The sequence below is a fragment of the Pituophis catenifer genome, unplaced genomic scaffold, assembly GCF_029215685.1.
Source record: "Pituophis catenifer annectens isolate HBS135680 unplaced genomic scaffold, rPitCat1.0.hap2 SCAF_1, whole genome shotgun sequence".
In the NCBI taxonomy this organism is placed as follows: Eukaryota; Metazoa; Chordata; class Lepidosauria; order Squamata; family Colubridae; genus Pituophis; species Pituophis catenifer.
This window is the reverse complement of record NW_027256881.1, coordinates 307,752,521-307,777,863: the sequence shown is the minus strand read 5'-3', so window position 1 is coordinate 307,777,863 and position 25,343 is coordinate 307,752,521. Positions and strand designations below refer to the sequence as shown.

At 38.5% G+C, this 25,343-nt stretch overlaps 1 protein-coding gene across 3 annotated transcripts in view; it reads right to left on the bottom strand.

Annotated features, from left to right (window-relative positions):
- Nucleotides 1-25,343, bottom strand: part of UNC79 (unc-79 homolog, NALCN channel complex subunit) — a 133,323-nt gene that overhangs the window by 65,230 nt on the left and 42,750 nt on the right. For 2 of the 3 annotated variants that reach the window (XM_070931522.1, XM_070931524.1), the window contains 11 exons: nucleotides 24,416-24,637; nucleotides 20,218-20,445; nucleotides 15,558-15,699; nucleotides 10,088-10,170; nucleotides 9,609-9,757; nucleotides 8,479-8,636; nucleotides 7,720-7,901; nucleotides 7,344-7,545; nucleotides 6,342-6,521; nucleotides 3,310-3,596; nucleotides 237-419 (listed from right to left, as the gene is read on the bottom strand). In XM_070931522.1, coding sequence (XP_070787623.1) covers nucleotides 237-419; nucleotides 3,310-3,596; nucleotides 6,342-6,521; nucleotides 7,344-7,545; nucleotides 7,720-7,901; nucleotides 8,479-8,636; nucleotides 9,609-9,757; nucleotides 10,088-10,170; nucleotides 15,558-15,699; nucleotides 20,218-20,445; nucleotides 24,416-24,637 — 2,016 coding nt within the window. Of the gene's footprint in view, nucleotides 1-236; nucleotides 420-3,309; nucleotides 3,597-4,119; nucleotides 4,186-6,341; nucleotides 6,522-7,343; nucleotides 7,546-7,719; nucleotides 7,902-8,478; nucleotides 8,637-9,608; nucleotides 9,758-10,087; nucleotides 10,171-15,557; nucleotides 15,700-20,217; nucleotides 20,446-24,415; nucleotides 24,638-25,343 lie in introns of all 3 variants that reach the window. The other variant, XM_070931521.1, reaches the window with a different exon arrangement.

The following is a 25,343-nucleotide window of genomic DNA, read 5'->3' as shown; positions in this document are numbered from 1 at the left end:
TCTTCTCCAGAATTTTTTTAAAAAAGAGACCAAAAAAAATTAGCTCCACCTTTCAGTGTTTTCCTTAATCACAGGCCCTGCCTCCTGAAGCCAAAACAAAGAATGGTCAAGATGAAGAAAAGGTAACTCACCCCTAATATGTATTAAGCTATAATTGACTTCATAAAAACAATTGTTCTGAGGTTCTGATGAGACATAGATTTGGAGTAACTGAAAGAAATAAGGGAAGTGCTTACCTTATATAGGATGACAAGCAGGGCCTTCAGCCACATCTGTCGAATGTGAGGCTTAAGGGACCAGAGGGAACAACGAGGGGGCTGCTGGAAATAATGTCTAAGCTGAGGGCACGTGCAGTACTTCAACACCTGAGCCACCAAAGGAAGAAGATGCTTCCCTAGATTAATGTTGTAATCCATCACCTAAAATTAACATTAGATTAGAATTTAGAACACTCTTTAAAAAGGAAAAAACACTATCTGAAGACTTGTGCCAATAAATTATCTATAAAATCTTAGCAGCGATTGCAGAAATAAACCTACAAGGTTAAATACAGTGGCTCATTAAGACAAACCTATAATCATTTAATTGTATTAAACAGCATATTCAGCACAGTACAGATATATGCATCTTGACTGATAGGAGTTAATTGTCATCCATGCCCCTAAATGTGAATTTAAATGTGAAATTAAAATTTGCATTCTTAGGATCAGCTGGAAATTATAATACAAGATGGTTCGCCTTTTTTGTTAGTTATTTCCATAGCATCATAGTGAAAAGTCATCTCTATGGAAGGATAATGCTCTCAATTTGAAGTTCCTTGTAAGCAAAATTTCCCCTTCTCATTGCTCACTATGTTTAGCAGGTATCTTTGCACAAACTAAAACTATACGCCTGCAATATCATAATGTGTCCACACAAATGTACATGCCATATGTGCCATGCTACGTATACCATACTATACTATATCATATCATACTATTCAAAGAGTCATTTTTAATTGCTATCACTATGTCTGCCACTTTACGGAATAAATGTCCTAACAAAATTTGGTCTAAAATGAATAATAGTGAAAAGATTCCCCACCCCCCAATAGTGTGGAAAAATAAAACAATAGCTATAAAGCCAAACAGATGAACAATGATAGCCCTGGAATTCAAACTATTAGTCTGTAACTTTTCACTTAACTATTCAGTACTCATGAAATGTATGAAAAAGGATATCGGAAACAAATAGGATAGCCTCAAATTCCTGAACGTAAATATGTATTCCAGCTATGCCCTCTCCTGACTGACATTCAGTCCTTCATTCTAAGATTTATTTTGGTAAACACATAAACATGTAATTCCTTGTGTAGTCAGCACTCCCATATACATCAAGAACCCTTTAAGTATCCACATATGTCCAGTACTTATTTCAAGCTGAGTCCCGATATTGGGAATCTTTCAGCCAAATGATCAGTCCCTTGGTAGTTTGCCTTAGCCTGAGCTGAGAAGGGGAACATATGGCACTTCATATATTGCTGAATTAATACTCCTAGAACCCACACCGTTATCTGATGTGACCACAGTTGCTACAGACTGTAGTGCAGCAACCTCTAGTGGGGTTACAAGTACTTCATCTTCAGCCTGATAATTAATTTATTCCTGCTGGACCTTAACACAATATCACTTTGCCAAATGCTTTCCAGTCACAGTGATAGTCGCTTTCAAGAAAAGATATACAACACCATCTGCTAGACTAGCATCCAAAACAATAATTTGATTATTATATAGTACATCAGTTTTTGCTACTAGAACATTCCTTTCCAGAATGCTGTTACAATAGCAACAATGAAAAAAAGAGTATCTGTGAGAAATGTTTCATTCATGCTCTCTGAATAAAACATTTCAGAATTAAACTGAGCACTAAAGGACTTTATCTTGGGCATATCTTTCTGTCTTAGTCTTATCCACACTCTGTTTTTTATGTAGGCATCCTTTGCAAGGATTGTTAGGCAACTAGTATTGCAATTCAGCCATACTCACAGTTTAACGGATTGGTCCCTACAATAGCTTGCATTAAAAGAATGTTTAAAGTATTAGAAATAAGTCTTCTAAAAAGGAACAAAATTAAAAATGGATGAAGTGTTAATCTATTACAAATGAAGATGCATGTGGGTCCAGCCTATTACACCATGTCAAGGGAACATAAATAGTTATTCTCCTATTACTACTCCTACATTCATGTTGAAAGGATTAGCCGGTGACATCACTGTTGCCCACTTCTTCTCCTAACAAGCTTTGTTATTTCACTTTCCGATCTTTGCTCATGTACTATGAGCAACCTGGATTCTTAGGGCATGGGGAAATAGGTAGCATCTAGATTACAGGCTAAATCCAACGACTAATATGAGTTTCACTTGCTTTCGTCCCTTTCAGTGCTTCACTGCTACTTTGGAATTAAATCTTTAGTGTAGTTAAATCTTTAGTGTAGTTTCTTTCTCGCTCATTTCTATCTATCAACTTAATCAAAACAAGTCTCTAAGTGTCTTATAAAATAACGCAAACATTGAAATATAACAGCAGCAAGACAAAAACTATACCTAAGGAACATTTTATAATTACTAAATCCATAGCAGGAGGATCTCCTTTATCACATATCTACTTTATAGATAGCTAGACAGACAGACAGACAGACAGACAGACAGACAGACAGACAGACAGACAGACAGACAAATAGATGGAGGGACAGATGGAATAAACCGATTTAAATGCCTCTCTTAAAAAAAGAAAGAAAGAAAGAGACCAATCCCATATAGTAGAAGCCACGGTCATCTCTGGAGGAATTCTGTTCCAGGAAAGAATGACCATGACTCAGGGGGCTCATTTTCCTAGTCCCAAGAGACTCCAGCCTTTTTAATCTTAGGTTTTTTTTTTTACTTTTAATCTTTAAACAACTACTCCTACCTAGAAAGGTTCCATTCAAATCTGCAGAAAGGTATCTTTTCATTTATAGAAATCATATCAATTTCTGTTCATTTAGACATCAATTAAAATATAATATGACCATGTGTGCCTAAACATTTGCATGGAAATGTGTTTATGTATGCCTGTGTATAAGCACTATGTACATAAATGAGAGATTAGGACTTTTTAGAAACAGTGCACATAACAGGGCCTTTTTTCTTTCCATAGAAATAAATGCCCCATGTGCCACTGAATTCTTCTGATTACAGCTATAAATTTCATTTTCGGGAATTGCAAGAGAGGTTTCAGCCAGACCATGAGGGATAATTTGACAGGTTGTACCAAATGCATAAATCTAACTCACTTGCGCAATTCCTGCAATAAAGGCATTAAAGCAGGTTGATATTCGCATCTTCTGAGGTGCAATCATGAAGCATCCTTCCTGTTGATCGTAGCCCAGCAATACATATAAATGGCGCTTGACTGTATTGAAAGCTTTAGCACTGCTGATATCTGATTCTGCACTACTCTCATCCTTGGCCATAAATTTCATCAGCACGGTAATGAGTTGATGGACAGTTTGATGATCAATCCCAGCATCCTCTGGGAGAAGGTCCTTTATGGTATTATCATTCTCTGGAGAAGGCTGCCCTGTTAACACAGAATTTTTTTAAAAATGTAATATAGAGATTATCACTGGGAAGAAAGGCTAAATGTCTCTTTTAAAGGAGGTTTAAAAATGGCAGCAAAACAGTATATACCCTTTTTTTTTTTTTTTTGGTGGCCAAGGGGCAAAACTGTAGCAATTATCATAATTATAAACAACGACATAACACAGACATCAAAATGATTCCTTGGAACATTTGTCAAAATTATCACATGCCGATAATGAAAACTTGGTGGGAAAATATAGTTCAAAAAGTTATAGAAAATGTGCAGGTTAAAATATCATGGGATTTCCAAAGTCCTTCTGACTCGTACACTTGACTAGCAAGAGAATATCCAAAATTTAAAATAATTCTTTTCTTCTTTATGTAATTAGAATAAAATAGATTTTTTTATTGGCCAAGAGTGATTGGACACACAAGGAATTTGTCTTGGTGCATATGCTCTCAGTGTACATAAAAGAAAAGATACGTTCATCAAGAAATTACAGAATACAGGCCACATTTACCTTGTGTTTTTTCTGGTGTTCCACCAAGGGCTGGAGCAGACTGTTCGTGTCTGATCAGCCTTGCTGCTTTAAAAAAATGGAAAGATATGGTTAGATTGTATAGAGCTGTGGCATCTTCAGGAGCCATTGCTGTATTCAATGGAGAGTCATATATACCGTGTGCAGAAAATTGAGACATATTCTTGCAAAGCTGGAGAAATTCCAAACTTTGCAAATCAGTACCACTGTGCCATATTAGAAACCCACTGTCAATCAATGTGTGCAATACTGAACTTGAGGGACCAGTATTCCCACTGGGCATATATATCTTTAATAATAAATATAGAAATTTATTAAATTTATATGCCACCTGATTCCAAATGACCCTGGACAGTTTTCAAATTGTTAAAAACATTTAAAGATTTTATTTACCTAAAACATCATAATAGTCTCTAATTAATATTACACAAATATCACTGTGGCCAAACAATATAATATACTACTTGCATTTTATAATTATACAGTAAAACAATATTTAAAAACAAGGAAACAACAAACCAGAAATTAAAACGGGCTTCAGTCAATGTCATCGAAGGCTTTGGTGAAGAGCTAGATCTTCAGGTCCCTTTAAATTATCAATGGGTAATTTATTTTGAACACATTACTACTTGCATTTTTGGGGAACCTCTTTCTAGAGGGCAGATACTGCTGTAGAGAAAGCATGCTTCTGGAGCCCCGATAGATACCACTTTTTAATCAAAGGAAACCAAAGCACGCCAATCCTGCCAGATCCAATCTGCTGGGCAGATACTATGGGAGTCAAGTATTCCATAATCAGGCCCTATGCCCTGTAGGGCTTTACAGGTAACAACCAGCACCTCAAATTGCACCCAGGGGGTGATCTTCAAGGGTAAGCTCTCTGTAGACTGTAGTGAAGTCATGACCTCAAATAAGCAGGTAATGTCATCCAGTAGTTCATGTAGATCAGTGGTGAAATGTAAAATTTGTTACTACCGGTTCTGTGGGTGTGGCTTGGTGCTGAGGGGTAATGTGACTGGGTGGGCATGGCCAACTTTTTTTTTTATTATTATTTTTAAAAGCATTTTTTCAACAACCTTAAGAGGTTGCAGAAAAAAATGCTTTTAAAAGCCTCTGATGATCAGGCAACTCAGCTGGGATCATCAGAGGCTTTTAAAGGCATTTTTTTTTCTACAACTTCTTCAGCCAAAGAGGTTGTAGAAAAAAATGCTTTTAAAAGCCTCTGACAATCCCAGCTGAGCCACGCGATCATCAAATGCTTTTTTTTTTACTTTTAAAAGCATTTTTTCGGCCGAAGAGGTTGTAGAAAAAATGCTTTTAAAAGTAAAAAAAAAAAAGCCTCTGATGATCGCGCAGCTCAGCTGAGCATGGGACGCAGGGACTTTTGCTACCGGTTCTCTGAACCACCCACCGCCATAGCTACTGGATTGGGTGATCCGGTCCGAACCGGGAGCATTTCACCCCTGATGTAGATGTTAAAATATCTAGTCAGCTTTTTGTTTTTAACAGAGGACAATAATATTGCATCTGAGAAGATGCACATGAAAGAAGCAGTATTTTCCCAGTGCTTAGAACTGCAATGTAGTAATTGCTGATATATTATAACAGAAAAGAAAAAATATTTATAAGCATAGATTTGAACAGAACAGAGTGGATAGTTGGGGTAGATGGATCTTTGTAGTAACAATGGTTAGCTTGCCAAAACCTTTTTTTGCTCTACAGATACGAGTCAGATATACTTATGAAGCTGAGTTGTTATTAATTAATTAGCAGAAAACCACGGTTATGATATTTCCTAAAAATCATGTCATGTGTCTATATAAGCATACACACACAGTCAAAGATATCACATGAACCTTTTTGTAGAGAGGCACCACTCACAAATAGCATTCATAAGCCACCAGGAGTTTGGAAGAATTTAACAGCTTGCAAAATTTATTAAAACAACCAACAAAATGGGTTTAAAGAAAAGGGCTTGTTTATAAAATAATAGTGGGAAACAGAAATAGATAGTGTATTTTATTATTCCATAGTTCACTATGATCTTTCAGTAGCATCCTGTAAACTGTGAACAAAACAATCAGTTAAACCAACTGTTTTGTCAGTTTAAAAAAATCTGGCCAAATCCTAGATTTCATCTCCACCTAGTGGCAATTGTGCAACAGAATTAAAATGGAGAAAAAAAATAAAATAAAATACTCAACGGATTTTGGTTGTTAAGGTTTCTGGAAGAGAAAGTGCCCTCTTGGATTCTGCTGGACCTTTCACACTGTCCCTCAAAGAACGCACGCTCTTCTGCCGATTCCGAGCAAACCGAGCTCTCTTGATCTTCCACATTGCTGTGTCACTTAAGTTGGCAACATTGGTCCGGACCGCTGTGATTGCTTTTTAAACAGGATTAAACCAAATTTCATTTCATAGACTAACTTGTAAACCCACACCTTCATAGCACACACTGCAGTTTTTATGCTTGGGTTCAAAAATGTGCATTTGTTTGTAACCCAAGATTTTCAAACAACATGGCATATGCTTTCAATTTCTCTTCTATAGAGAGATAATGTATGGGGAACATAGAATATGCCCCATCCAATATTAGCACATGCTTTTTAAACTGATAGAATGGCTTCATCAAAAAGAAATGATATATGACTGATAAATATTGGCCCAGGAATCAAGCATGTAACTGCATATTTCTTCCATAAACTTTCATATCCAGTTTTTACAAAGTTGTCTTATGTATTCAAACCACAGATTCCATGAAATCCAGTTTTTTGCCCTGGGTGTGATAGGAAACCATGATTTAAGTAATACAACATTACCACTAAATTTGGCCTCAAAAACAGAAGGATCATGAAGGAGTTTACAGGGAAATTCTGGTTCCTGGTTTAATAAGCTATACTTTATCAGGCCAAGATCATTACTTCTGAACTAGGTCCATTATTTTTTATTTCATATAAATTCTTTGAAGCAGTAAAGGTATTTTATTTGTGTTATATTACCAGCCTAAGGTGTGGTGCCATACTCATCAGTACCGCACCAGTAACTGGAGTAGCTGGCCAAATATTACTAGAATTATTTCCACAAAGGGAATATAAGATTTAAATATAAGGGTTATTCACTGTAGATATGCACTTTTTTTTCAACAAGGAAGAGACAGTTTAGAACCCTAATTGTAAAAAATAAATCATGCTACCAAGCTTTCTTACTTGTTGGGAAGGGGAATTCTTTATTGCAATCCAAGTGAAGTTGTGCCTCAAGAGAGAGTGTCTCAAACCGATTCACAAAGAATTCCCAGCTCAACGCTGGAATATCTTGCTTGAGAAAATGTAGTAGCAAAAGCTTGCTAAGAATAATGGGTCTGTCTTTGACAACAGTGTCAAACTGGAAATCAAGACAAAGGCATAGTCCCTAAAAAGAAGAATAAAAGTTATAACAGCAATTACTTCAAATTATCAAAGAAACCACCAATATCATCATAAAGTTTGAGAGGTTACACAAAGGAATTTAACTTTAAATCTACCGAGAAATTTTAAGCCTGCAAATTATCTGGGATCATGTTTGTTTCTTCACTGTTTAACATACCTGCAAGGCTGGTCTTTTTATGGTATCTAGCAGAAGCCCTGCTCTGGTGGCCACAGCTGGATTCACATCCTCCACAGCAGTCAGAAAACAACAAAAGGCATGTGCCAAGGAATATTTCAGTAGATGGTTTTTGGTCACTGAGTGAATATCCAGGAATCTACACAACACTGCTACTTTCTCCACTGTAAGTAAACAGCAAATAAAGAAGCATGTTAACTGAGTGATGGCACCTTTGGTGAGAGTGCAATCATGAAAGACCATCTAAAATGTTTGTATCTGCATTCCAGAGGTTGACCAGTTGTAAAGCAGAATTGCTGTCAGATCATTACGAAAAGCCATACAACCCATAAGTTCCTAGGGAAGTCCATCCTACATTGCCCTCACTATTCATAGATAATAGACTGCATAGTGACTAGAAAGTGATCTGACCATGCCAAGAAACTAAAATTTCAGATCGCAAGCCAACTAATCCAAGATAAAAGCATGTGGCTACTTGTGTGAGTTGGACTGGACTTCGGGCCAATGGTTGCCATGGAGGCCTTGAACTCCTTGAACTCCTAAAATATCTGAATCTCCCACCCAGAATTTGTTTAAGATGCAGAGCCATACAAATTTTTTTAAATAAATAAACAAACATAAATAGATGTGCTTTTACTTATACCAACATCATTTACTGGAGAGTTCATTAATATTTCAGGGAAGATTTCCTTAAAATGTGTACATTTTTGAACCATAGATTTTATCTGTTAAAGGACATACCTGCTTCAAATCTAACTTTCCAATCTTTGCTATTGAAGTTGGTATTGATGATTGTCCAGAAAATATCAGCTCCATGAGGCAATGAAAGAGCATGGAGAAGAAGTGGCACTGCTAGTGAAGAAAGCTGGGAGAACTCGGATTTTACAACTCTCCATAAGCTGAGGACAGATGAGAGAGTAGAGGCAACTCAAAACACATGATCATGATTCCATGAATAGACACTAGCTTTGATACTTTTGCTGCTACATCAAGCAGAACTGATTTCTGCAATCAATAATTTTGTGCCCATAAAGATGTGGTAAAGAATCTCCCCCTAGCTGTGGTCCAACTCTAATGCCGAAATGGTACTTTTTAATTAGGAAGCAGAAATAAGTTCCATCTTTTGGTCTTAACCTTTTTCCCTTTTTCTGTTTATGGTGGAAGAGATCTAGCAAGACAGCAAATAGGATCTTATATCTGCATCAATGCCATTGTAGACAAACATTCTGGAAAAGTAGATCATTACATTTCTTTCAAAGTTGTTTTAACTTTTGGCTCCAAAGTAGAATAGATTTCAATTCTCTTAGTTCAAATTCTGTGATACTGAATGAATCTGCCCTGTCTACAATTTTGTACTTCAGATTTGAAGGAATATCTGGGGGAAATGCCCTCTGATAGTCTGTTTGTATTTTAGTGGCTCTGTTAAGCTTATATGGCATCAACAGCGTTATTATAACCAATTACAGGCATCTTAAGTAACTTTTAATTCCCTACAATGCTCTTTTAATCAAGTTCCCTAGAGCACTATGGAAAATAGAAATGGCGGTTACAAAACCCAATTATTCAGCAGAGAAATCCCAGAGCAGGCTTAAGTGTCTGAATATATGGTTGTTCAACCATGCGTTGGGCCAGTGTTTCTCAGCTTCGGCAACTTTAAGATGTGTGAACTTTGACGTTCAGAATTCAAGGTTGAGAAACATTACTTTGGACTACTGATGGGTATAGCTCCAGCCTTTATCCACCTATATGTTGATTTAATATATTTAACAATTTCAGTCCAGATTGCACCAAAAATAAAATCATTGATTTATGGTCATCAAAACTTGTTTGGCCTATGAACTTATTAAGCCTCCTCTTGATAAAACTTATACCTGGCAATCAGCATGTGATCCTGAATATATGCTAGGAACTGAGGATAGTTCTTCCTTGCAATGTATAAGCATTCCCCATGAAGACAAAGAATCTTCAAGCAGTTAAGCATGTTAAAGAGAATATCTGGTTCTTCAAAACGTGCCATTTCCTATGCAAAATTTGGTAAATAAAATATGGTAAAATTAATCTTGGATTCCACAGAAAAATAATAAATTACAAACTAAAACAAAATTGTAACAATCAAAACATAATTTGATTTAGTAGATATAGTGAAAGAGAATCAAACTTATCTAAGCACTTAGATAAGTTTGATTTTCCTTCACTATATATTTTTCACTTTTTGATGCATAGATTTTTTAGATTTGTATGTTCTAAAAGATTCCATACAAGTCCCACAAATGGTGCTTTATTGAGTTTGCTGTTCTAAATTATTAAATTCATAAAGATATTTTGAAATAAAAATAAATGTGAAACTTACCTGCAATATTGTATATATGAGTTTCAATGTCACTGGGAGCTGCTGGTAACAAAATTTCCTTTCAGTGTCATTTTTTATGGGTGCTAAAAATTAACATAAAAGTTATTTTGAAAAATAAGTTGAAACCGTTCATTTATAATTCCCACATTTTTTTTTTTTGCACTCAGCTCCTAATTCACTGTATAGCATAGTTCAGAAACCCCCATTCATACCATTTTTAGATTTTGTGTTATCCCTTTTCTAGACATTCTTGACCCCGGTGTGAAAATATTATCTGATCCAGAAGGTGCTGATCAATTAATCAGAATGGGAACAGAATGATAGATTATTTTGTTCACATTTAATTTTTTTTTTAAATCCCCACATAAAAATGGGGAAAGATTCCATCTAGGAATCCACATGATATTAGATGTTTTTATTTCTTTTCTGTTTTATTATATTATGTTTACATTATTGTTTAAATTTTAAATTCAAGGACATTGCCATTTATTGAATACTATTATCTCCTCTTGAAGGACTTAGGTTGGAATTAGGAATTGCTGAGGCAGAAAGTTGCAGCTGCAATGAGTGTAACAAGACTAGTAACAAATGGTGGGAACCAACTGCTTAGCAACAAGAAAGTTACAACTCAAAAGGACATGACTGAAGGATGCTAGTTATGGCACATAGATATATAAACTTTGGTAACCGCTGTCTTATCATAATAGTAAAAGATACACCTCTTTTGATAAGAAATCTTATTAACATAAACATGCAATTTATGAAGAAGAAGGATAAAATAGAAGAAACCAGTCAGAAGAAACGTGTCAAGGGACCAAGGAGTGATTCTTAGGGTGATAACTTCCTTAGGAGACATCTTGGGAAACAGTGATACAGAAGTGTGCATGTGTGCTATGTGCCCGGTGGAGCAGATAGTGATTAATGAATAAATGCTTAGAGAATTGTGTACCTGGCCAAGTAAGGGTTCCTTAGATCGTCTGTCAATTTGAGAATATATATTTAACCAATGAGAATTTTTAACCATGTCATTTCCTTGTTTTCTTGCTTTGAACTGTATAAAAGTAACTAGATATCACTGTTCCTTTAGCTGTTGAAAGCTTTTTGCTATAGTACTCCAATAAAAAAAACTGAAAACGCCATTCCTCGAGTCTGATGGTCTTTGTTGGCTTTGGCACCAGCCTAGGGCCTGTTTTGGGAACAATGCTCTTTTTTCTTTGGCTTGTGATCATACAGATATTCCTCAACTTACAACCGGTTGCTTAATGACAAGGTTACAATCGACTTCCCCATTGTTACTTATAACCCATTTTTGGAGTTACAGTACATCCCTGTAAATGAGTTACATGAGCACATTTTGGGTGCTTAGCAACTGGCTCACTTTTATGGCCATTTGGAATAATCCATGTCATGTGACCCCAATTTGTGATGTTTTAGCACTTGTGTTTATTTCAGTTTCTGGGGGGAAAGGATTCAGTTATCAACCACATACTTTGTTTAATGACCATCATAAAAAATTAGTCAAAACTGTATGACCACAATGACTAACAACCAAAATTCCAGACTCAATTACTGTTGCAAGTTGAGGACTAGATAATTTTTGTAAAAGCATTCACTTTTCCTATTCATTCAGAAAAGGATGCTGTGACCCAGCAGGAAGGACAACCACATTTATATAGGCTCATGTTGTTCCTTGGGCATTGGGTTTGCTGTTATTTTTGTTGTACTGATTACTTTTTAAATTTATTATTGAAAAATTATGGACTGGACTGGATGGCCTTGGACTGGAACAGCATATAGGTAAGTAGATAAATATCTTTTGATTATCCAGTTTGGTCCTGATGCATTAGTAACCTCAAATTATTTGTTTTATTGGAAAATGTTTTAGAAGATTCTAAATACATAAACTCTTTTCATAGACAACTGAAAGGTATTACTAAAATAGATTGTGGACATTTAGAATAAATACTGCCTCTTATATCTCTTCTAAGTTTAAGATGATAGTACTTCACATCAGTAGATGTTTAAAAAGGGTTATATTTTGTAATTTTCATCCTGGAGATTTAATATTTTGCTACAATAGGGACTTGCTCAATAGTAGATCTATTTCAGGTAATATTTTCGTTATTGTTAGTGTGAGTTTGTGAAGGTAAAAAAGGTTGAGAGATGTTAATGTAATCTTGAATCATACCCTGAAACATGACACTTATCAGTTTGTGAAAATTTGTGAATCAGTTTATGGGAAAATCTACTACTTTGAACTTAAAATCCTGGACTGAAAGATATTTGCTCATTTTGAGACTTTGAATTGGTTGAAAGAAAATCAGTATGATTTTGTAAGCAGAAGTTTGATTTCTTGTTAAAAATTGAATGCCTGTTATATATCTGCATTATATGTAGGATGCAGTGGTGAAATCCAAAAATTTTCCCTACTGGTTCTGTGGGTGTGGCTTGGTGATCATGTGACTGGGTGGGCATGGCCAACTTGACGTCACTCACATCACTCACTGTTAGAGCCAGGAGCCTCACATTCTGAAGCACATTCTGCCCTTCTGAAGCCCCCGACACTTTGAGTTTCCCTCTGGCTTGACTGCCCAAGCGCACCTCGGAGCCTTCTCTTGCCCTGAACCGGTCCGAACCAGTAGGATTTCACCCCTGGTAGGATGTATCCATTGCCACTGTAATTGTCCTTCTACTTTCTGTTGGTCCTCCTCCTCCTCTTCTCTTTGCTACTACCTTTCCCAGAAGACTTCTCCGGAGAACTAGATCTTCACATAAATATAAATCTAATCCTAAATCCAAAGTAGGATAATTTGAGCCTAGTCATTTGTGCCTCAAGTGAGAATTCTGGGTTAATTTGTTCAATTAACCATTTGTTTGTTTTCTTCAGTATGGTATTTTAAGGAGCCTTCTTCAACCTAAAGTTTAAAAATGTTAATATTCTTTCTATTCTGCTTTTTCAAAGTGTAACTTTTGCTTCCATCATGTAAAACTGGGAAAACCATTAACTACACAATTATGATCTTTGTAAGTTTAGACATAGCATATCTAAGTATTTTTCCCAGTTCTTCATTGCTGGTTTACAGCATATTTTCTTGACTTCTGTTTCCTTTACTGTTGAAAGTTGATTATAAAAGGCAGAACTCATACACAGTTTCAGTATCTTTGTTGCCATTTTAAAACTGATTACTGTACTTGTTGTCATTGGTTTAGTCTTCTATATGTTTAATAGTCCCATTTTTTTCACTACTCTCCTTGACTTTCATCACTAAAGCTTGAAGTTCATTTGCAATTTCTTAAGCCAGCTGGAACATCTGGCATCTTCTGCCTCTCTGTGTAGGGCTCTAATTTGTGTTGAATGATCTTAAGCATTCATTTGCTAGCATGGTGAAATTAAGAATACGAAATAATACCAACACATACTGTGTTGGTTCTCCTTTTTTTAGTATTGAAATATAGGTTGACCTGTTCCAATTTGTTTATTGCTATGTTCTCTAGATCTGATGGTATAGTTTGGTTACAATCTTTATAGATTCTTCTTCAGTTGCTTGGAATAATTCTATAGCTATTCCATAAATTCCTGTATTCTTCTGATTTTCACATTCATTCTTAACAACACATTTGATTTCATGCTACAGTTCTCTTGATTCTCTACACAAGATTCAGAACTTCAAAGTGATTTCTGATGTTCTCCTTAAAACTGGTGGATATGTGCTCAAGATCATAATATGGAAACTGGTTGGCTTTCTTCTTTAGCTTAATTGGGAGCTTTCATATGAGCAGTTCATGATCTCTTCCACAGTCTGCCCCTGGCCATTTCTTTCCTGTATAACTGAATTTTCTACTTCCCTCTAGCAATAATATAGTCATCTGATTTCTTTGAATATAACCTGATGAAGTTCATATACAACACATAGAAATCATTCTGATTATAGGTAGTCCTTGAGTTATGACTATAATTGACCCCAATATTTGTGTTGCTAAGAAAGACAGTTGTTAAGTGAACTTTGTCCTATTTTACAACATATAATTGTTAAGTGAATCACTTTAGTAACATTCATTCTTTTTAATTAGGAATTAATTAAGGTTGTTACATTCATGTAACAATCACAGTAACTTGGTTATCAAGTGAATCTGGATTCCCCATTGACTTTGCTTGTCAAAAGGTTGCAAAAGGTGATCACATGACTCTTAGACCCAACAATCTGGGTCCTCATTTTACCGACCTCAGAAGGATGGAAGGCTGAGTCAACCTTAAGCCTGTGACACCCAAACTGCCAAACTGCTGGCAGCTAGTGATCAGCAGAAGTAGCCTGCAGTACTGCATTCTAACCACTGCACCACCACAGCTCTGCCAATGATTAGACCAGGGTTCTGCAATCTTAAACACTCAAGGAGCCATTTGAACCCGTTTCCCACAGAAAAGAAAACACCGGGAGCCACAAAACCTGGGTGGGCGTGGCCAACTTGATGCCACTCACTTCCACCAGTCACATGACCCCCCCAGCCACGCCTACCCAGCCGGTTATTAGGGCAGAGAATTGGTTGTTAAAAAAATACCGGGAACCACAAAACCCTTTTGACATCTCTCTCTCTCTCCCTCCCTCCCTCTCCCTCCCACTCGCTGTCTCTATTTCTCTGTGTGTGTCTCTCTCTCCCCCTCTCTCTGTATCTCTCTGTCTCTGCCCTGGCTGCTTCTCCATCCCCGTCACCCTTACCTTCTCAGGCTAGGCAAGGAGTGACTGGGAGGGGAGGGTGAGGGGTGCGGCCAGCCAGTGGTGGGCACCCGATAGAGAGCCACAGCAGAGGGCCCAAAGAGCCGCATGCAGCTCCGGAGCTGCAGGTTGCTGACACCCAGATTAGACTATACTCAAACACTGTCCTTGCTATATATCCTTCCTATAAAAGCAGTACTATTCCTTCTTTGTTTTTGTGTTGTGAGAAGTATATTTTGAGTGTCCAATTGCATTCCATTTCATTTAACTGATGTTTAAGTTGTCAATGCGTAATCAATTCAATTCATTTCACCTTTCAGTATGTTGAGAATGGGATTGGATCACATGCTCTGTCCTAGGTGCCTAAAGGATGTTATTGGTTTCTGGAGGGGAATTTCCTACCTTTCTGGCAGGCAGTTCAGTTCTGTGCCTGGTAAACCACTGGTAATAGGAGGCCAACCTGCCATTAGAATGAATGATCTCAAGATGCCTCTCTGGGGATAATTCAAGTTGATATCAATATTTATTAAAGGGAATGAAGGGAAATAAAGTGTCAGAAATGACAAGTGGAAAGTGAGTACAAATTAGCAATGTCTTTCTTTACATTATTTACGGGGTGTATGTAGGCATATATATATATAAGGAGACAGAGAGTCATGAGATTGTGGTAAGCTATAAATTAAATGTATAATTTTAAACTATAGACTATATTTTAATCATCATAGTATTTTAATTTTAACACTTTAAAAAAAGAATACCTGTATTTTCTGTTGTTTCTGTATGGTTCCCTGGGTTTTCTACATGCTCTGGGGCAGATTTGTTTCCTGCATCCCCTTCAGTTCCTATAATGAACTCTGGTTTGGAATCAAGAAGACTGTCCTCTAAGTTATCTGTCGGTTCCTTCAAAACACAAGATCAAATACAAATAATGTTCCGTATCCACATGTATATATTTCAAGGCAAACATACTATCAAGCACCAAGGAAGTCTGGAGATTCAGCCAGTTCAAATGAATATAAAGATTTATTGGAAATTTAAACTCTCTATAAGAATCTGACGGTCAAGGGAAACTTGCGGGAGTTAAGAATAGAAAGGAATTCAAGGTGGGATGAATTTAATCTCTTGTGGGCATACATGAACTCATGATTGACTGACCCTCCCTTCCCCCTCAGGCTCAACTTGGTCATCTCTTGCACATACTTTACAAAAAGGACTAATCAACAGATACTAAGATCTTTCAATTTTATCTTGTGTTTCTTTGCATAATTTTTATAACCATCAACCAGAAAAGTAAGCCCTGCAAGAATTATGTCTCACCCTTCACAAAGTTGACATTTATAAACTTCTGAGGGTCAGAGTAGGAGAAGCAGCCATGTTTTAAACAATTGGTAATAATTGTGTAAAATTTGTTTATCTTATTTCAACATCATTATATAGTATCCCACTTTCACTTAGTTTTATTGTTGTTTGTAATCTTTGAACAAAAATAAGATCCTTGCCTTTATAGGTATTGTAGTCCTCGACATATGACCATAACTGAACTCAGAATTTTGGTCATAAGTCATTGTGGTCATAAATCAAATCACCACATATGCAGACTTGATTTTTATGGGCATTTTTATTGTGGTTGTTAAGTGAATCACATGGTCAATAAGTGAATCACGTTGCCATAAATCCAAATCCAGTTTATCCAACAGGCATTTCTTTGCTGGAAAAGAAGTTGCAAAATACAATCATGTGACTGTGGGATACTGCAACTAAGTCATAAATGTGAGCCGGTTGTCAAGTGCCTGAAATGTGATCATGTGACCATGGGGGTGATGCAGAAGATATAACTTCAAGGACAGGTTGTAAGTAATTTTTTTGAGTTCACTGTAACTTTAAACAGTTGTTAAGTAAATAGATGTATGTTGAGGACTACCTGAGTAGTCCTCAGGTAGTCCCTCCAGGTGTTCCTGAACAACATTATGAACCTCCAGGTGTTCCTGAACAACATCTCCCAGAAACTTTACCAATCTAAGTAATAATAATGAAATTTAGGAACTGTAGCAACATCTGAACAGTGATAGTAACACCCTTTTCTAGTTTATTTTTATTTTATTTTATTTTATTTTATTTTTGAATTTGTATACCGCCCTTCTCCCTGAGGACTCAGGGCGGTGAACAGCCAGATAAAAACATCAAATACAAACATTAAAACACATTTAAAAATATATATAGATTTGGCCCCATTAATTAAAACGATAAGCAAAACAGAACAATTAAAAAACCCTTAAAAAGAAAATTAAGCCAGCCCGGCTTGTTGAAAAAAGAAAGTTTTAAGGGCACGGCGGAAGGCACTGAGGTCATGGATTCTCCTTATCTCAGGCGGCAACTGATTCCAGAGGGTAGGTGCCCCCACAGAGAAGGCCCTCCCCCTGGGGGTCACCAGCCTGCATTGTTTGGCTGATGGCACCCCGAGGAGGCCCTCTCTGTGGGAGCGCACGGGTCGATGGGAGGTCGTCGGTGGCAGCAGGCGGTCTCGAAGATAGCTAGGCCCTATGCCATGGAGCGCTTTAAAGGTGATAACCAACACCTTGAAGCGCACCCGGAAGACCACCGGGAGCCAGTGCAGTTCACGCAGGAGCGGTGTTACATGGGAGCACCACGCTGCTCCCGTCACTACCCGCGCTGCTGCGTTCTGGACCAGTTGGAGCCTCCGGGTGCTCCTCAAGGGGAGCCCCATGTAGAGAGCATTGCAGTAATCAAGGTGAGAGGTTACGAGGGCATGAGTGACTGTGCACAAGGAATCCCGATCAAGAAAGGGCCGCAACTGGCGGATCAGGCGAACCTGATAAAAGGTCCCCCTGGTTACAGCCGTCAGATGTTCCTCCAAGGACAGCTGCGTATCCAGGAGGACTCCCAGATTGCGAGCCCTCTCTGTGGGGGCCAAAGACTCGCCCCCAATAGTCAGTGATGGAGTCAACTGACCATATCGGGATGCCGGGAACCACAGCCACTCAGTCTTGGAAGGGTTGAGCTTGAGCCTGTTCCTCCCCATCCAGGTCCGTACAGCCTCCAGGCACTGGGACATCACTTCAAGGGCATCGTTGGGGTGGCCTGGGGTGGAGATGTACAGCTGAGTATCATCAGCGTACTGATGGTATCTCACCCCAAAGCCACGGATGATCTCGCCCAGCGGCTTCACATAAATGTTGAACAGGAGGGGCGAGAGGACCGACCCCTGAGGCACTCCACATATAAGAGGCCTCGAGGTCGACCTCTGCCCCCCTGCCAACACGAACTGCGACCGATCGGAGAGAAAGGAGGAGAACCACCGTAACACAGTGCCTCCCACCCCCAACTCTTCCAACCGGTGCAGCATGATACCATGGTCGATGGTATCAAAAGCCGCTGAGAGGTCTAACAGGACCAGAACAGAGGAGCAACCCCTGTCCCGAGCCCTCCAGAGATCATCAACCAACGCGACCAATGCCGTTTCCGTGCTGTGCCCAGGCCTGAAACCAGACTGGAACGGATCCAGATAGGATGTTTCCTCCAGGAATTGCGGGAACTGTCGCGCGACCACACTCTCAACAACCTTCGCCAGGAAGCGAAGGTTGGAGACAGGACGGTAGTTGGCCAATATTGCCGGATCCAGGGACGGCTTCTTGAGGAGAGGCCTCACCACCGCCTCTTTCAAGGCTGTGGGGAAGTAACCCTCACTCAACGAAGCGTTGATAACACCCTGGAGCCAGCCTCGTGTAACCTCCCGGGAGGCCAGTACCAACCAGGAGGGACACGGGTCCAGTAAACATGTGGCCGCACTAAGTCTCCCCAAAATTCTGTCCACATCATCGGGAGTCACAGCATCAAACTCCTCCCAGATAACATTCTCAAGACTATTCCTCGTCACCCTGCCCTGATCTACTTTGTTATTTCTACTAGTTATTGTTGACTGGGGCCTTGAGAACTTAAAAGATCATACACCCACTGGTTATCTACACGATCTTTGCACAAATCAAATGGCATATTGTATACTCAACATATGGAACACAGAAGGGAAAATATGACCATCATGACCTAGTTCAAGGGTGTCAAACTCAAGGCCCGCAGGCCGGATCCGGCCCGCAGGGTGCTTAGATCTGGTCCATGGGGCCATCCTGGAAATAGCAAAGCACCAGCCCATGGTGCCTCTGCTAGCAGCCCCCAGCAGCCCGTTTTTGGCCTGGACGGCCTCCTGCAGCACTCTGCTGGCCAAAATGGGCCGCAGGGGCTTCCAGAGGCCTCCCCAAACCCATTTCTGGCTGAAATGGAGCCTCTGTGGGCCACCCTGGCCCTCAAGGCTCCATTCGGGCTTCCAGAGGCTTCCCCAGGCCTGTTACAGGCTGAAATGGAACCTTTGGAAGCCTCCCAAGGCCTGTTACAGGTCAAAATGGAGCCTCCAGAGGCCTTCCCGGGCCTGTTATAGTAAGGTGACCAGATTTTAACATTGGTAAAGAGGGACATTGTGGGCTGCTGACTGGCTAGTTCGAATGAGCAGCTTCAGGGATTGGGGCATGGCAGCCAATCAACAAGGGGCTTGTAGTTCAGCTTGATGAGGCAAAGGAAGCAAGCCCCTCATTGATTGGCTGCTGCTGCTGCCTCAATCCCTGAAGCAGGAGACTGCTGTGGCCCAGTCCAGGCAGGCCTGCTGGCCACATGGCCCCAACCGAAGTCTTTTACTCAGAAGCTGGTAAAAATGTTTTCCTTAGTTTTCATGTTCTTACAGCATTGCCATCATCTGAATAAAACATTTTGGCTTCTCTGCCAGTGGGTCAGCCTTTTCTGGAGCTCTGGAGATCTTCAAAAAGTAAGTAATCCATGGGAAACGGGATGGAGAGGAGTAAGTGAAATCTGGAATGCTAGCAAAGCAGGCCCAATCTATGGAGATCCGGTGGGGCAGGATGGGGGGGGAGCAATTGTGCGGACCCCACGAGAGCATGAGGTAGCTCAGTGGTTTGGGGAAGGCCTTGGATGGCCTGCTGCAGCACTAGGCCCTGCATGCTCTTCCCCACTCTGAGATACCTTATATGCATTCGATTAACAAATGCATTCGGGAAAGAAGGGAGTGATCGTGTTTATTTAACATGATTCGATCAAATGAATCCTTGGGTTATGAATGTAATTGGCAGGCTCTATTACATTTGTAACTCAAGGATTACCTGTATAATGAGAGTGAGGGAAGGTCTCAGAGAAGTCCTGCCTTAGCATTTGGCCACCACAGGTGCCTCCCCACAAGTCCCATGCCCACCATAGCCATGCCCACCATGGTCACACTCCCTGGGCTTCTCCTGCCCCCGCCCTTCCGAGGTCAAACACAACCCTGACCTAGATATATAACTACAATAGGAATTGTTTTCTGGGCACTTTTTCAGAACCTTTCTTTAACTTACTTACCACCAGTCTGATTTCTTCTTTGGGGGCTAATCTTTCCAAGAGTTCACAAGCCATCTGATAGCACAGGATACTAGATTGGCATAAATTACATTCTACAGCCTTCTCATCTTTTTGACAAATATGGGAGCCACCCCAGGGGGCCTGGAATACATTGTTGATGATAGAAATTATGTCTTTGGAAATGCTGTTCTCCAAGCCCAAGGTAATGCCATCATCTTGTAATTCCATCTGAAAAACACATTATAGGTGGAATCATTAACAAAATAATTGATATACAAACATTGGCAAAAAGAAGAGTACCCTCTTAAAGGTGCTTTTAATGTATTATTGAAATTGTAGCTTATCTTTTTTTCTGGGAGCTCAAGAAAGCATACATAATACATTTCCCTCCAGTTTTACTCCACAATAACGTTGTGTACTGGATTACATAAAGAGAGACCATATTAGCCACAAAAAAACCCCACTGAATCATCTTCCATGTGTGTATTTAAATTTAAGTCACCCTAGCCCTCCCTAATCAAAGTAACTAGTAATTAGTCTACTAAATAATATACAATAGCACCCCGGCTCTTAAAAGCTCCATGTATTTGAATAGCTGAAAAGCAGACAAAACTTTGAAACTTTCTCTTTGAAAATTAGTTTCAGTTGAATTTCTTCCTGTCAAACAACTATTCACACAACAGCTGCTTGTGAGGCACTAAAGGTTGCAATCCCATATTATGTTCTGCAGATAGGTTTCACTAACAGTCTAACTTCTCTTACTTCCCCTGGGCATAGAACCTTCAAACAGATCTCAGTTGGTGACTGGGTCAGATGGGCAGTGTTACATTTGGTAAGGTAGTTATAATCCAGTGCCATACCTTATAAAGCTTTATAGGTTAAAAATAGTGCTTCCAATTGAACTCATAAACCTGTTAGTAGCCAATGCAGTGACTGTTAGATGGATTTAACAATGGGTTTTCCCAGTTAGGAATATGATTTCTGTATTCTGCACTAACTGTATCTTCAAAATCATTTTCAAAGGCAGCCCCATTACATTGAACCCCTCTATGAGGGAGATGGGTGTTTAAGAAAGTTGACAAATAAATAGTCCAGTTGTATGGTGATTTCAGCGTGGTTATGGGTCATCAATCCTTACTATTACATTTATGTCTTGTCTTTATATCTGGTCTTTCTTTTGTGAGTTTACAATATTGCACATGGGGAAGTCTGCCTGATTTTTATCCTCATAACAACCTGGTGAGACAGGTTGTGCTGAGACATAATAGTTGTTTCAAAATCACCCAGTTTTATTGTTGAATGGAAATTTGAACATGAGGTTTCCCAGGCCCAATCCATCTCAATCCTTATCATTAATTAGATTTATTATAGCCACCCACTACAAAAAACTCCAGCAAAATCACGCTGTCTCTTATTGTTCCAGTTCTTCTTGTTCTTGTTCTAGCTAGCTGAATAAATTAATCAGACATCCATCTATCTGACTTGAATTCAGATTAAGAAGAAGATTGTATATGTAATACTTTTTGGCATATGAATGCCGTGGTACTCGTCTCTAAAAACTGGCATATATGTTAAGACAAATCATGATACAGATGAGAATTATAAAACTGACATCTCCATATTAGAAATAAAGCCTGTATGAATCATTGTGATTTAATTCAAGGTATGATTCCATTTGAGCTGCAGTTTGAGATTCCATTTTAAACTGATTAAACTACTTTGACATTTTTGTTTCAATCTTTTTATAGGATTCATTATAACAGGAAAGCATCAAAATAGTTGAAGCTGCTTTAATAGACTGGAAAGAAAATGAAAATAGTAAGGATGGTAGAATTCTCAGCAATTGGCAGCATTTAGTGCTATCCTTGTCTGGATCTGGATGCCAAATAGAGCCAGGTTTTATTAATATATAGGTAGGGAATTCCAGGGCTGCAAACTAGAAAAAATATATTGTACCATAGAAAACTACATGGTTGTGTTTGCTAAGTTATCAGGAGGTGGACTTTTTTTTTTTTCCAGAGATGAGGAAAAGACAGGACAGCAGCCACTATACCATTATACTGGAAAAAACTCAAATGATCTGGTCAAATCAGTTTCAGTTTCAGTTTTATTAAATTTTTATACCGCCCTTCTCCCGAAGGACTCAGGGCGGTGTACAGCCAAGATAAAAAACCAACAGTATAAAAGTTAAAAACAATTTAAAATTATTAAATAGTTTGGCCAATAATCTAAAATAAGTAAATCAGTTCAGAAAATGTCTTACAGGTAGTTCTTGTTTAAGCAATCACAATTCAAACCAACAACTTGGTCATTAAGCAAGCTGTTGCTAAGTGAAAGAAAATCATGTGACTGCAACTATGATTTTACTTCAGCATTGCTGAACAACAGGATCTCACTCCAAAAATCTGGGTGAGCACAAATGGCAGGATTTCTGAAACTCATCTCATGAGGAAGCTGGCTAAAAGGGCAAATTTTACAGCCCCACCACAACCACCTTTGGATGCTCACCTGGCACTGGGATAATTAGCAAGAAGAGAATATTTGTATTTACATGCACTGAAGAGGAAGGGATAAAAAGAGTGTAAGCAGGCACACAATAGGGACTACACTTCAAAAGAATGCACGGGTGCCAGGTGTTTGCCTTTAATGTAAAACTGATTAGTCAGTTTCAGGCAGCAGCTGCCAGCCAACTGGGTTCTAATCAATCAACTAATTAAGAATACAGAGCTGAGCTAGTTAACTTGCCCTTAGCACTTTTTAGGGAGTGAAAGAAAAGCATCTGAGGAAGAGACAATCCTTTTTAGACAATATCTCCACTCTGGGGTGGTGATGGGTCAAGCCAGGACAACTGTACTAATTAACTGTAATGGTAAACACAGGACAGAGGGAAAGAGATGCTATAAAGATCATAAATACATGATTGGTTGAAAAGTTACTTTTTCATCACTATTGTAAATGTGAACATTTGCTGCCTAATGCAGTTTATAAACAAGAATTATTTATATTCCAGTTTAAAAACAAAAACTATAAACTATTAGAGTTCTTGTTTGTCCACTTCATTTTCTTAACATGACATTAATGTCCACTGGCTTCCCCTTTCTTAAGAGCCTCCCCTTTAGCAGTGTTACAATAAAGCTATATTTTCTGGCTAGCAAGATTCATTCCTCTTCAGAAGGCTCACCCCCAAGCTTAGTTTCCTTTGTTTCAGGCTGGGAAGGCAAGGCCTCTTCTGGATGGAATTCAATTGTATCAGGGCTGTGCCTTACAGGCAACAAGCTAAGTTAGTTAGCACAGCAGCAAAATCAGACTAGCACTGCCAGAGATACACAGACCGTACACAAGGAAATAAGGATAGAGATGATTAGCCACATGATTTGATTTGCTGTATAACAGAACTGCTTCAGTCTGTAAATCTATGTTGACTTGGGTAATTCAACTGAAGTTCATTAACTAGAAATACGTCTTTGAAGTAATCCACAGTCCTTCTAAAAGATTCATGAAGAAAGGTATATGAAGTTTTGTTAGAGAAAAAGTCAATTGAGCAATTTACTGTTTATATCCTGAATACTGCATCTCCAAAGAATTAACTGTTTTTATTTAATTTTGAGCTGAATATAGGATTCAACTCAACAAAGTTGCCTCAAACTGTGATATGAATGCCATATAAACTTAATAAATAAGTAAACTAAATATAAATCTTTGACCCATATTCAAATTCCGGACAGTGTGTTGTGTGAAATCAGTAATTTTCAATCAATATTTATCAATTATACTACATATCCCTCCAACATTAGATCAGAGGTCATTAATGATCCTTCTCTAGCTCTCCAGAGACCTTCCACCTAGCCACCAAATTAAATACTCACAGAATATGTGAAACTCATGAATATGTGATATTTTGATTTATTAAAATATCTTGGCTATTGCACCATGATACCTATCAGCTGGAAAAGTTATGGTTTTAGTTTCTTGGGTTTACCAAAAGGCCAAGAGAACTCACTCAGGCCTAGTGAACTCTTGACCCCAAAAAGTTTGTATACCATGGAGTCTTTCTAGATGCATATAAATAATCTCTGGCTTGCAAATTGGCACTTGTATAAAACACTAAAAGATTCTTTAAAATGTTCCAAAACAAGATGTGGTTATATTTGGATTGCATTATTGACCATATTTACAATACCGGGATGTATATTATTACCTGCTTCAAGATGAGATCAAACATTAGGATGAAACAACTCAAATTCATTTCATCATCATCACAGTCAAAGTCAATGGTCCTTCCTCCAGAGGGTCCAAAATTTTTGAAAGGACTGCGGAAAGGGCTGTGCATGGGGCTGCGAAATGGACTCTGAAACGGACTTGGGAATGGACTCAGTGTATTATGCTGAACTCTGCGTCCTGGATCAGAAGCAATGCTCACCTAGAGGAAGCCAAATAAAATAATATACAGAGACAGAATTCCAGGCGAGCTCCTGTACCCTTAATTTAAGAAAATACATTCATTTCATGTTAGAAAGTTGTAGAAGACACATTTTTCCCAGAATGAAGATAGTGTTACCTGTTATTAATAAAGCAGTCATAAAAGCAGAAAAGCATGATTTAGTAACGGGGATATGGTATTGCGAAATATTTTTCAGACATCCCATTTATGTGCTACTGAATATTCATGACTGATGGAATACTTAAATGGCAAAAATTAGGTGAACCTTAAGTCTTACTAAAATGATGTGACTAACAGCCAAACTACATTTGACATATCTAAAGGAGCACTTTTTCTTGTGTATTTCTCTGAGTCCTAAGATATGCTTGGAACCCTTCCATGAGAATGTATAGTGATGAAGCATCTCCCCCAGGGAGTTCTATTATCTTTTTGGTGCAAGGCAAAACCAATTCTATTCTATTAAGACTTTTACTGTTAAATCTTAGTTTGTCCTAATGCAAGGGAGTCCAACCTTGGCAACTTTAAGACCAATGGATTCAACTCCCAGAATTTTCCCTGTTTTAATCATTTTTTTTAATTGGAGTGACTACATTGACACTATAAAAATCCAGACAATCATAAGATAGTAACAGAGAGGTGCATAAAACTTCTCTTTGTACCATCTACAGACTTTTGCAGCTCTAAT